The sequence below is a fragment of the Eleutherodactylus coqui genome, chromosome 13 (assembly GCF_035609145.1).
Source record: "Eleutherodactylus coqui strain aEleCoq1 chromosome 13, aEleCoq1.hap1, whole genome shotgun sequence".
NCBI classification, from domain to species: domain Eukaryota; kingdom Metazoa; phylum Chordata; class Amphibia; order Anura; family Eleutherodactylidae; genus Eleutherodactylus; species Eleutherodactylus coqui.
The window spans coordinates 123,490,664-123,503,962 of NC_089849.1; the positions used below are offsets into that span (position 1 = coordinate 123,490,664).

The following is a 13,299-nucleotide window of genomic DNA, read 5'->3' on the forward strand; positions in this document are numbered from 1 at the left end:
AGCTTTGCTACATTACATGCACATCACAGCACAGACGGCTCTTCTACATGACATGCACATGGCTTAAACACAGCTCTGCTACATTATATGCGCATGGCAGACACGGCTGTGCCACAGTACATGCGCATGTTACAAACTCAGTTTTGCTACATGACATGCGCGTCACATCACAGACACAGCTTTGCTACATGACAAGCGCGTGACAGACATCGTACATAAGCATGTTTCAAACTCCGCTCTGCTACATGACATGCATCTATGCTGACTACACAAATTACACGCACAGCACATTAGACAAACAGCCACTCGCAGCTCTACTACATTTATGCTGACTGCACACATGACACACACAGCTCCTGAAATACAGTAATGAGCCCCTTGTCATGTGATCCCTGACTCCACCCATACAGATGATCACATGACAGTGATGTCATCACAGGTCTTGGCAGTTTCTGTTGGCTTATCCAGTATACAATACTACCAAACTCCAGAATGGCTCCTCCCACAGCAGTGACATCACAGGTCCTTCAGCCCGCCGGATCTCTGTGGTGTCGGTAGGTCGGTGTCTCCTGTCAGGACCGCTGAGTTTTGTCTGACATAATAATGGTTTAGTTGTATTCTTAGTATGTAAGGACCTGCAAAGAGGATAACAATGTTCTCGTCATGTGCCCCTAGACCTCTCCTGATGCACCCCATGATCCTATCTGCCTTGGCAGCAGCTGCCTGACACTGGTTGCTCCAGTTAAGCTTACAGTTAACTAAAACCTCCAAGTCCTTCTCCCTGTCAGTGTTCCCAGTGGTTTCCCATTCAGTGTGTAATGGTGACATGGATTTCCTGCCCATGTGCAGAACCTCACATTTATCACGGTTAGACCTCATTTGCCACTCTTCTGCCCCAACTTATCCAGATCCATTTGGAACTGTATTCTGTCCTCTTGTGTTAATTACTTTACATAGTTTTGTATCACCAGGGCATTAACCCTTTCCAATCCAATTTTTTTGCCACGCTCATTTTTCCCAGCTCCAATTTATTTTGTGCAGGAAAGAGGTTGGTGGATTACTTGGAACAACAACATAGAAAACCACACAAATAAATTACCTAATGATTTTATTAGCACTTTTAGATAAATTACATTTTTTAGCGCGTGATACTTTTTTAAACAAATTGCAGGATGAAGTCCAGGCTTCCTAGTACATGTTTCACAGTAAGGCTGCCTGCAGATGGCCGGGTCGGATCCGGCTGCGAGAATTCTCGCAGCGGGACCCGACCCGAGCGTCTGCAGAGAGCAGCGCGGGCACTCACCTCTCCCGCGGCCCCGGCTCTCTCATGTGCCAGCTGCTGGGCCGCCGGTGCATGCACAGAGCGGGGCCGGTGGCCGGTGAGTGACGTTTCTATGCACAGAAATAGAGCATGCCGCGATTTGTTTGCCGCGCGGCCAAATCGCGGCCGTCTGCCTAGGATTGCGTTTGTTAACGCAATCCTATGGCAGCTTCCAGGGGCGGAAATTCCGCGGAAAATCCCGCCGCGGAATTTTCGCTCGTGTGCAGGTGCCCTAAAAGGTGGTTTCTTTCCTTCCCACTTTCTCATTTCTTTTGCTCACTATTATGTGAATAAGCGAGCTGGAAACAGCACTAAACAGCGCTGGATTCTTCATTCACTGAAAGCCAGATGTTCCTTCTCCTCTGCCCTGCTGCCCTGTATTCTCCGACAATACAGGAGGGGAGAAAGAACATGAGTGCAGTCAGTAAATGACGAGCCCAGCGCTTATCAGTGCTGATAGTGAATGCCCGAATGTGCTTCCCTCCCCCTCTCTGCTGCCGGAGAACACCCGACACACTTTTATGTGAAGAAGTGAGCTGGAAAGAGCACTGGACAGCGCTCCATTCTGCATTTAACTGAATGCCCCCCTGTTCCCAGCTCACTTACTGACATAAAAGTGTGTCGGGTGTTCTCCGGCAGCAGAGAGGGGGAGGGAAGCACATTCGGGCATTCACTATCAGCACTGATAAGCGCTGGGCTCTTCATTTACTGACTGCACTCATGTTCTTTCTCCCCTCCTGTATTGTCGGAGAATACAGGCCTGGAGGTTCCAGGTTCACTTTTTGATCCCCTTTTCAATATCTGCACCATATTGGCTATACGCCAATCCAGTGGAACAGACGCTGTTACTATAGAGTCCTTTAAATAGAAAACAATGATCTATCACATTACTCAATTCCCTCTAAAACTTAGGGGTGTATGCCATCAGGACCTGCAATTTTGTCTGTTTTAATCTTTTGTAAGACGGCGCTGCACTTCTTCCTGGTTAAACTAGTGACATTTTAATGGAGAATTTATTTTATCACTCTAGATTTCACCTGACCTTTTCATTTTCCTCTGTGAATACACTGATGACATTTGTTTGCTCCTCATCACCCTCTACAATTTTTTTTCCTCATTACTTTTTAAAAGGGCAACACTTTCCGTTTTTATCGTTTTACTATTTATATGGAAGAATAACAACTTATTGTTACTTTTGCTCTTTGGCAACATCCTCAAAAATATCAGTACAGAGGACAAATAGGAAAAGTTTAAAAGGATCCTAATCACCTTATGTGAGCAGTTCATACCCTTTAAAAATAAAAGAACTTCAAGTTAAAGGAAACGAATGTGGCTCCACAAGACGGTAAGAGGGGCAATAAACGAAAAAAAGTAAGCATTCAAACTACTAAAGCAAGAAGGCAGCGAAGAAGCACTAAAATCGTACAGGGAAAAAAACTAAATATGCAAAGATAAGATCAAAATTGCTAAGGAGGAGGCTGAAAGACTGATCGCCAAAGAGAGCAAAAACAACCTGAAACTATTTTTTTAACTATATTAACAGCAAAAGGATTTGCACCGAGAGCGCTGGCCCTTTAACAAATAACGCAGGAGAAATCATTGAAGATGATGGAGGGTAGGCAAAACCTATTAAATAGTTTCTTTTCAAGCGTATTTACAAACGAAAAGGAAATGCCACACGAGATGCAGGGGACCAAAATGAACCCTTCAGAAAATATCTCCTACCTAACACAGGAGGAAGTGCGGAACTGGTTAAAGAAGATTAAAATCGATAAATCGCCAGGCCCAGATGGAATACACCCAAGGGTACTAAGGGAACTAAGTGATGTGATAGCTAGGCCGCTGTATCTAATATTTATGGATACTCTCATGACCAGGGTTGTACCATTGGATTGTCGCATTGCCAACGTGGTTCCAACTTATAAAAAGGGGTCCAAAAGTGAGCCTGGTAACTACAGGCCGGTAAGTCTCACTTCAGTAACTGGAAAAATATTCTAGGGGTTTCTGAGAGATGTCATTGAAGAATACCTCAAGGAGAACAACGCTAGAACTCCTCACCAGTATGGATTCATGAAGGGTCGATCATGTCAGACCAATCTGATCAGCTTCTACGATGAAATAGGTTCTAGGCTGGACCTGGGAGAGTCTATTGATCTCGTATATCTGGACTTCTCTAAAGCATTTGACACCGTGCCGCATAATAGGCTGATATATAAAATGAGACAGCTTGGATTGGGTGAAAATGTGTGCAATTGGGTAAAGAACTGGCTCAGAGATAGAAAGCAGAGGGTGGTAATAAATGGCTTGTACTCTGATTGGGCCACCGTTGCTAGTGGGGGCCACAGGGTTCAGTATTGGGCCCCATTCTGTCCAATATATTTATCAATGACCTGATAGAGGGGCTGCACAGTAAAATATCAATATTTGCAGATGATACAAAATTATAAAAGATAATTAATACAGAGGAGGACAATGTGCGGCTACAAAAGGACCGAGATAAGCCGGGGGCTTGGGCAGAAAAATGGCAAATGAAGTTCACTGTGGATAAATGTAAGGTTCTACACATGGGCAGGAGAAACGGATGTCACCAATATACACTAAATGGGGTACTGCTAGGGAAAAGTGATGTGGAAAAAGATCTGGGGGTACTAGTGGACTGTAGATTTAACTGGAGCAACCAATGCCAGTCAGCAGCTGCAAAAGCAAATAAAGTCTTCGGGTGCATTAAAAGAGGTATAGGGGTGAGGGATGGGAACATTATCCTCCCACTATATAAGGCACTTGTCAGGTTCAAAGAAGGGCAACTAAACTAATACATGGAATGAAGGCACTGGGATATCCAGAGAGGTTTGGGATTATTTACCCTGGAAAAAAGATGGCTAAGGGGTGATCAAATAACTCTGTATAAATACATGAGGGGACAATACAAGGATCTCTCCCATGATCTGTTTACACCCAGGACTGCGACGGTAACAAGAGGGCATCCACTAGGTCTAGAAGAAACAGGTTTCATCACCAACACAGAAAAGGGTTCTTTACTGTAAGAGCAGTGAGACTGTGGGACTCTCTGCCTGAGGAAGTGGTGATTGCAAAATCCATAGAGGAGTTTAAGAGGGACTTGATGTCTTTCTAGAGCGGACGGATATTACAGGATATAAATCTTAGGTTAATTGTTAATCCGGGTATACAGGCAGGTAGGGACTATTAGGGGTTGATCCAGGGATTAGTCTGATTTGCCATTAGGGAGTCGGGAAGGAATTTTCCCCCAAAAGGGCTAATTGGCTTCTGCCCTTGGGGTTTTTGCCTTCCTCTGGATCAGCAACACAGGAGGATAACAGGCTGGACTAGATGGACATTGTCTTCATTCAGCCTTACATACTATGTTACTATGTTATGTTACATTTGCTGTTTTTATATGCCTTTTTACATAATTTTATTTTTTCTGCTACAGCTTTTTGATGCTTGTGTCCCCATATGCAGACCAATGATAGCAGTGATCTGTAGTCACAGACATACAAGCTCCCATATGCAGAAGAAATCCATGATGTCAATACTGATTTCACAGGAATTCGCTAGCAACCACTTAAATGAGGAAGCACGGCTTCTGCTTTCAGGAATTCAGTTTAGACCTATGCAAGCTGCATGAAACCCCACAATCAGTGGGTTGCTGAAGTGCAGGATGGATCAGCTGTCGCTGTAAGTAACATCGGGAATCGGTCCCAAGGTTACTGTGATTGCTGATTGCTTCTCTGCAGCATGGACCCACTGCTCACTGTTTTCCGGTAGCATGTGATAGGTTAAACAGTTTCTGAGCCAGGTGCTGTTATCAATCATGTCCTGATGATGGCACTACGATCAGAAGCTATTAGTTACTGCCATAGATAGAAGCCATTCCTTGAAGCTGGAAACGAGCTATGGCTGAGAGAAGTGGGAGCATAAATATACGGTCACCCTGCTGGCTGCTGTATATCTACATGAGGCGGTCAGGAAGGGAATAATGTCTTTACTTGAGCAATGTTGTACAATTGTGCAATGATTTTGCATTTCTTTTATGTGAAGGAACAAAGTTTAAGAGAGGAGCACACAGACAGTGAAGAAAATACACATGTGAGAGCTGAACTGCAGTGCAAAGAAGAGGAATTCCCAGGAGGTATCAATGCAGGTTGGTAGTTACATGAAAGTCAGAGGTTTTCATTAAATGGCTCCCTAACTTTTCAAACAGTTTTTGTACTTTACAGTATGTGATGGTCAATGTTATAATGGCAAAATGCAAGATAAAGCTTTTGTGATGAAAAACCCCACTAAAGCACTGGTCATTAGGGGCCTCACCTCCTTCTAATATGCTGTCCACTGCCTGTTATCAAGCGATGCTCATCTCTAATAACAGACAAGATGAAGAATGGGAAGTGGATGAGGGTGACGACTCATGCTGTACATAGACTTCTGAGGGCAAAACTGAGCTGCTAGAGAGAGAGCACTTACAGAGACATGCCTGCATCTAATAGTAATTGCTTACTATGTAATACCTACTGAAATCACATCTACACTGCTCAGTACTATTCTAGTGTCCTCCATAGTGTTATTTCTGTGTATGTGTTACAGATGGGGAGCAGAATCTGCAGTTTTCTCTGTGCAATGTATAGAAGCCTACATAACTGCAGATATATGGCCTGCAGAGGGTAAACCTGGTCATCTATGCAAGATGCAAGTCACATAATAGCCAGAAATAGTGTACATATATGGCAGCTTATTCTGATAAGTCATCTGAAAAGTTAGGTATGCTTTTACTCAGTTCCCCTTCAGCACAGGATAAGCGGTCTTCCATGTAGGGGAGGCAACAGCACTTATTACGGCCACACTCGGGTGTTTTTTATCCATCCTAGTATAGTAAGCTTCATTCTGTCTACGTTTCCTGGACGTCTTGACTATCATCACACGTAACATGTGGTTCCTCCTGTCTTATTGGGACAGACGGAAGAATAATTGAAAATCAGTGTAAGGGCTTATTTAGACGACCGTATATTGGCTCGGTTTTCACGCCAAGCCGATATACGGTGTCCTTGTCTGCAGGAGGGGGGGAGGATGGAAGAGCCAGGAGCAGGAACTGAGCTCCCGCCCCCTCTCTACCCCTTGCCACTATTTGCAATGGGAGGGGCGGGGCAGAGCTAAGTGACAGGACTTAGCTCGGCCCCCCCCCCCTTATTGCAAAGTCCTGTCGCTTAGCTCCGCCCCTGCCCCTCTCATTGCAAATAGTGGCAAGGGGCGGGGAAGGGGCGGGAGCTCAGTTCCTGCTCCTGGCTCTTCCATCCTCCCCCCCCCCTTCCTGCAGACAAGGACACCGTATATCGGCTCGGCGTGAAAACCGAGCCGATAAACGGTCATCTAAATAAGCCCCCAATATGTGTCCAGGGACAAGTTTCACAAGGCTCTCGCTTTATGTCACTAGAAACATGCAAGTTGACCTCATAAAGTGATGGATTGCATTAATATACAGTATAGAATATTATTTGCTGGTGAGGGGCACTTTTTGTTTTGCTCTTTCCATATATGCGGACGTTCGTGGTCCCACATGAAGGCAGTGCTCAGCAACCTGCACTGTTCGTATTGATATGCATGGAGCGACAGCAACCTCCCCTCCATTCATGTGGGGACATTTGGGACCCCTGTTCTTCGCATTGGGTGGAGGTGCGACAACTAGGATCTCCACTTATCATAAAGATACGAGTATACCCTATCCTATGGATGGGGATAATTTAATCACTTGGCACAGCTCCTTTTTAATTATGTGTCTGATTATTTTCCAACTTGTCCTAGCTGCTGTTTTAGCGGATGGTAATGTGAATGTGTGCTTCATTTTAGTTTTATTAATTGCATAACATTTTATAGATGACGAATAATCTGGTTTATCCTTTTTGTTTTATTTCAATGTTTTTTCCAACAGAGAAAGCTAGATTTTTACAATCGCAGAAAACGGATGGAGTACGGCCCCCAACCCAATAAACAGGGGACATGCGTATTTGTTGTATATATGGGTTATAGCTAAGTGTTGGTACTGTTAGGGACGGGGACAGGGATCCGGGTACTGTATTTTTTTATATTCACCCGCTCCCTGGTTCCTGCACAATCACCCACCGAAGATCATGCGCCTCATGGCAATGTAACTCTTCTCGGGATTGCCATGTGCGCAATCTCCTATACAATCCATGGGAGAGTGAGTGTGCATCAATCTGAGAAGAGTGTCATTGCCGTGCCGCGCCCGATCTTCACAACGCAAGAACCAGGGAGCCGGTGAGTATAACAAAATAGCTTAGTTTATAATGCTGCAGAAGGGTGACCCGTTCCCTTTACTATCCTGCCTTATCTAGTTCTCTTGCAGTACTGCAGTGCTGTCATTAAAGAAGTATTCCCATCTCATACGTTTATGGCATATCCATAGTATATACCTAAAGTCTGATAGGTGCTGTCATGAGGTAGGCAACCAGGCTTCATATCATCTGACATGGATGCAGTTGCATGGAATTGAATTCCACTGCCTCAATCCTACACTCCTTGCAAGATGAAGCATAGGTCACACCCCAACACAGTCCTATTGGCCCCAAAAATACACATTGCCATCACTGACTGTTTTACTGCAAGGCAGGTCAGCCACCTAAATTCTGGTAGTGTTCCAGAGTACAGGCACTCAATGCACCCCAGCAGTTGGGTTACACTCATCGGGGTCTATAGGTAACTGCTCTAGCTGCTAGAGTGAAACATGGAATATTTATCAATTTTTTTTGTAGATAGTCATATAAATTAACCCTTTGCAATCCAATTTTGAATTCAGGGTTTCCTATGGGGCTTTCTCTTTCTGCCAATTCACAATGGCGCCATCTATTGGCTAGAGCCAATACTGCGGTATGGGACATGCTGGAGAGGCCCCCGACAACAGAGCGGCCAGTAATATATAGTAAGAATACCCTGCCGGACGTCTTCCGAAATCGGAGCTGTACAGCCTTCAATCAGAATGTCTTCAGACGTCAGACAGTGGATTGGAAAAGGTTAAAGGGTTTGCCCAAGTTACTTAATTTATATGTAAATAGGTCTCCTATGGCAAAAAAAACCCCAAACCAGCTAATACTAGCCTCTCCCTGAGTCAATTGCTGAGCTCTGTCATTGGCTGCAGCAGCTTATGACCTCTCATGCACATGTTGCAGTAGCCTGTAAACAATACGTCACAGAGGAGACCCAGAGCTGTTGATGGCAATGTTTTGGGGAGCCTGGAGAGGTGAGCAATATCTGCTTTCTTATTTCTCTGCTATGGGGGACCTGTTTTACAGGCAAATTAAGTAACACTGACAACCTCTTTACTGTTGGTTTGATTTTGGGCAGGGTAACTTTGTATAATAGAATGTGTCAAATAATAAGACCTTTTCCGATGGTTCATTGCCTTTAATGCCATCCAGTGATCCAGAAAGTATTGGTCTCTTTTTTTTTTCTTGTCCAGTACATTTCATGTCCATTCCACATGACATTGAATAAAATTGTTTTCCCCAGGAGACCACAATCAATGGACCCTCTCAGACAGACATCTTGATTCATTTTCAGACAATGAATTGGAAGATAATGATGCTGCCCATGAATGTCCCGAAGATCATTGTGTTACAGAAACCACTCTAATCCTTGATAATAGTCAGGAACATTTGCTAGATGACTCCAGTATTGCTGAAAGCAGACTTCATATAGACAACGTATTTCAGTGTCTACCTCAGGACAAAAAATTGACCTCTCAACAGAATCTCAGTGTAGCGGAGAAGCAGTTCCCATGTTATACATGTGGGAAAACCTTTGGCGAGAAAGCCACACTCATCAGGCATGAGAGAATCCACACGGGGGAGAAACCATTTGCCTGTTATGAGTGTGGAAAATGCTTTACCCAGAAATCTGATTTAGTTGTCCATCAGAGGATTCACACCAACGAGAAGCCCTATTCTTGCCTCCAATGTGGTAAATGTTTTACCCAGAAATCCACGTTAGTTGCCCATCAGAAATTTCACACCAGAGAGAAGCCGTTTTCTTGCCTCGATTGTGGGAAGTGCTTCACTCGGAAGTCTGATATGAGCAAACACCAGAGGATCCACACTGGAGAGAAACCTTTCACGTGCTCGGACTGTGGGAAATGCTTCATCCGGAAACCAGATCTGGTGAAGCATCAGAGGATCCACACCGGTGAGAAGCCCTTTATCTGCTCAGAATGCGGCTCGTGCTTTACACATAAGCCAAACCTTGTCGCCCATCAAAGAATTCACAAAGGCGAAAAACCATTTTCATGTTCTGACTGTGGAAAATGCTTTACCCAGAAGGCCAGCCTTCTCGACCATCAAAGGATACACACAGGGGAGAAGCCATTCTCATGTGTGGAGTGTGGAAAGTGTTTTACCCAAAGGTCCATCCTATTTAAACATCAGACTATACACACAGGGGAAAAACCATTCACATGTTGCTACTGTGGCAAATGTTTCAAGCTAAAGTCAGATATTGTCCGTCATCAGAAAATACACACACACCTGCATCGGTAACCCAGAAGCTTCTAGAACGTATAAGGAAGTCACAACCAAATGGCCAAACCCCCCAGGGACCATATTGTGGAGAACAGTGGGACTTGTTCCAGTTGTTTGTTTTTTGTTTTAGAATTATTGTAAGTAATATTATTGTTAGACTTGTTGAAGGTGTTTTCCAGGAAACCTTTATTAAGGACCTATCTCAGGACAGATCATCAATAGTTGATTGGCTTGGATCCACTGCTAGGGACCCCAACGAATCAGCTGTTCTGGAGCCCACAGTCACCAGTAAAACACAGGGTACAGAGTGGAAGCAGATAGTTCTGATCCCTGTTTGGTGGCCAGCGCTGGTAATTGCAGGCACACTCCCATTAAAATCAATGAGCGCTGCATCTGAAATTACCAGTGCCACCCACTACACAGGGGTTGGAGATATTTCCCTTCCACTCTGTATGCTGTATAACAGTGGGACCTAGAACACTGGGTCCCAAACAGCAGAGCCCAGTTTAACTGTTCATGATCTGTCCTAAGGATAGGTCATCAATAAAAAAAAAAATAGGCCATCAATTTTTTAAAGGCTGGGAAACCCCTTTAAATTAAAATTGTATAAAGTAACTTAATTCAAATACATACTGAGAATTTTGGTTAAAGTGAAATAAGCGATGTTGGATGTTTCCAAGTCTAAGGCAGAGGCTTACAGTAGTTCCAGGTTCACTCACCTGGTGTATCTGTCTTGCTGAGGAGGTATATCTTTAGTTTATGATGTGTGGTACTGTTTCAGAGAACCACAAAGACTTACAGCCCCCCTCATCTGCTGCTGAGCCAGTGTACATAAGCATATATGATACTTGCTGCTTGGGCAATGTTTTGGTGTAACATACAGTGAAAAAAACTATCAATAGGAGTTTGAAGCCCACATGGATTCGCCTCAAGGTTAGGAGTAGTCAGCAAATTTTCAAAACACCCTAGTGTATCTTTAACATGTTCGCTAGTTAATCAGAGCACCCGCCCTGATGGGGGCGACTATGATTGCCAACCTCGCTCTAATATCCCCTAGTCTAGATGGATAATAAGGGAGAGAAAGGATGAACAAATGAACCAAAGATGAATAATCCGTATAAGAGCTGAAAAATCGAAGCCGCCAAGTCCTTGTTCATAGCTGTTTAAAGTCTGGAAAATCTAAGGAAATAATAGTATTTGTCAATACCTATAAAATAGCTGGTGAATAGTTTCTCAAACCCTTATAACGGTCAAAGCTCCGATGTGTTTCCCTCACTCTTTAGTGGGTTAATGAGGGAACCACAAAGAACAAATGCTCTAAATTTATCAACCTATTGTATAAAACAGACCTGTAAGGTGTATTCATATACTTCTTAATAGATTAATATCCAAAATTCACTTGGTTCATAGCCAGGTGATATGTCCATATCCATCACTGTCCATCACCATCTTCACAAACACAGACTGAGACGTTGGCCAAAAGTTTACATCAATACAAAATTGGTGAAAGCCAATGCTCCTCACGATACTTATCTTGCCCACAATGGTAATATGCAGTATACGATGCTGTCTGCTGAGCTGGTGTAGTTGAGTTTACTATGTGATAATATATGTTGAGCCGTTGTATCTAAGCTTGCTATGTGTGATACTGTTTTAGAGAACCACATAGATCCATCATAAGCTGCTGATGCAATGTAGAAGTCTAACTACGCACCTGTTGTATCATAATTTCTTGTGTGATACTGCTGAGCCAGGGTATCTGAGCCTGCCATGTGTGATACTGCTGAGCCAGGGTATCTGAGCCTGCCATGTGTGATACTGCTGAGCCAGGGTATCTGAGCCTGCCTTGTGTGATACTGCTGAGCCAGGGTATCTGAGCCTGCCTTGTGTGATACTGCTGAGCCAGGGTATCTGAGCCTGCCATGTGTGATACTGCTGAGCCAGGGTATCTGAGCCTGCCATGTGTGATACTGCTGAGCCAGGGTATCTGAGCCTGCCATGTGTGATACTGCTGAGCCAGGGTATCTGAGCCTGCCATGTGTGATACTGCTGAGCCAGGGTATCTGAGCCTGCCATGTGTGATACTGCTGAGCCAGGGTATCTGAGCCTGCCTTGTGTGATACTGCTGAGCCAGGGTATCTGAGCCTGCCATGTGTGATACTGCTGAGCCAGGGTATCTGAGCCTACCTTGTGTGATACTGCTGAGCCAGGGTATCTGAGCCTGCCATGTGTGATACTGCTGAGCCAGGGTATCTGAGCCTGCCATGTGTGATACTGCTGAGCCAGGGTATCTGAGCCTGCCATGTGTGATACTGCTGAGCCAGGGTATCTGAGCCTGCCATGTGTGATACTGCTAAGCCAGGGTATCTGAGCCTGCCATGTGTGATACTGCTGAGCCAGGGTATCTGAGCCTGCCATGTGTGATACTGCTGAGCCAGGTTATCTGAGCCTGCCATGTGTGATACTGCTAAGCCAGGGTATCTGAGCCTGCCATGTGTGATACTGCTGAGCCAGGGTATCTGAGCCTGCCTTGTGTGATACTGCTGAGCCAGGGTATCTGAGCCTGCCATGTGTGATACTTATCTCAATCCAAAATAAGGCTTGTTGACCAATCTTTTCATAGGTTGTTACATGGACTACTTAATCACTACTTAGAGGGGCTTTCTGAGACTATTCTTAGGATAGGTCATCAATATCATATTGGTAGGATCTGCTGTCTGGCACCCTAAGGATCAGCTGATTGAAGAGGCCTTGGCCCTTATGGGTGTGCTGCAGCCTCTTCCCAGGCTTCTGGCATCATGTTCATTGGTCACCTGGCCAAAATGCAGGTCAGTCCCATTCAAGTGAATGGGATTGAGTTTCTATACCTGTATGGCAATGAGCCTGGCATACAGTGAAGTGGCTGTGACGCTCACCTAAGAGCTGCGCCCATTTCGGACAGCTGATCTGCATGAGGTCCTGAATGGCAGACCCCTCCGATTTGATGTTGATGAGCAATCCTGAGGATAGGTAATTAATATGTTAATCCTGGAAGGCTTCTTTAAAGTAAACCTGTCTGGAAATTTATTCTATATGAAGAGCCTATGATGGAGGAAGAGACGATGAGCTCTGAGATATACAGGTTTGTGTGATTTGGAGCAGGCTGTCCGAGTAAAAAGAATAGTGTATGAGAGGACCCTCAGGGCTCACTCAGATGGGTGCATGTTACCCACCTAATATGTGGTGCTAAAAGCCCATTGTTTTTATGCACATAAGAAAAAACGCAGCAGGTGTCCTATTTTAACACTTAGATTATTACCGCCTAGGCATAAATTAACGATAGGTTACACCATAAACGTGATTACTAAAATGTCCAATCTTAATTCATTGGTGGACAATCATACATTGTGAGGTTAAAATTACGCTATAGCATACAGGGTTGTTATTACTACACCCCTA

The 13,299-nt window shown here is 44.4% G+C and overlaps 1 protein-coding gene across 2 annotated transcripts in view; it reads left to right on the forward strand.

The window, feature by feature from the left end:
- Window positions 1-11,312, forward strand: part of LOC136588117 (zinc finger protein OZF-like) — a 33,822-nt gene extending 22,510 nt beyond the window's left edge. For both annotated transcript variants that reach the window (XM_066587093.1, XM_066587092.1), the window contains 2 exons: window positions 5,381-5,483; window positions 8,858-11,312. In XM_066587093.1, coding sequence (XP_066443190.1) covers window positions 5,381-5,483; window positions 8,858-9,879 — 1,125 coding nt within the window. In that variant the 3' untranslated portion in view covers window positions 9,880-11,312. The remainder of the gene's footprint in view (window positions 1-5,380; window positions 5,484-8,857) is intronic.
- Window positions 11,313-13,299: the final 1,987 nt, after the last annotated feature.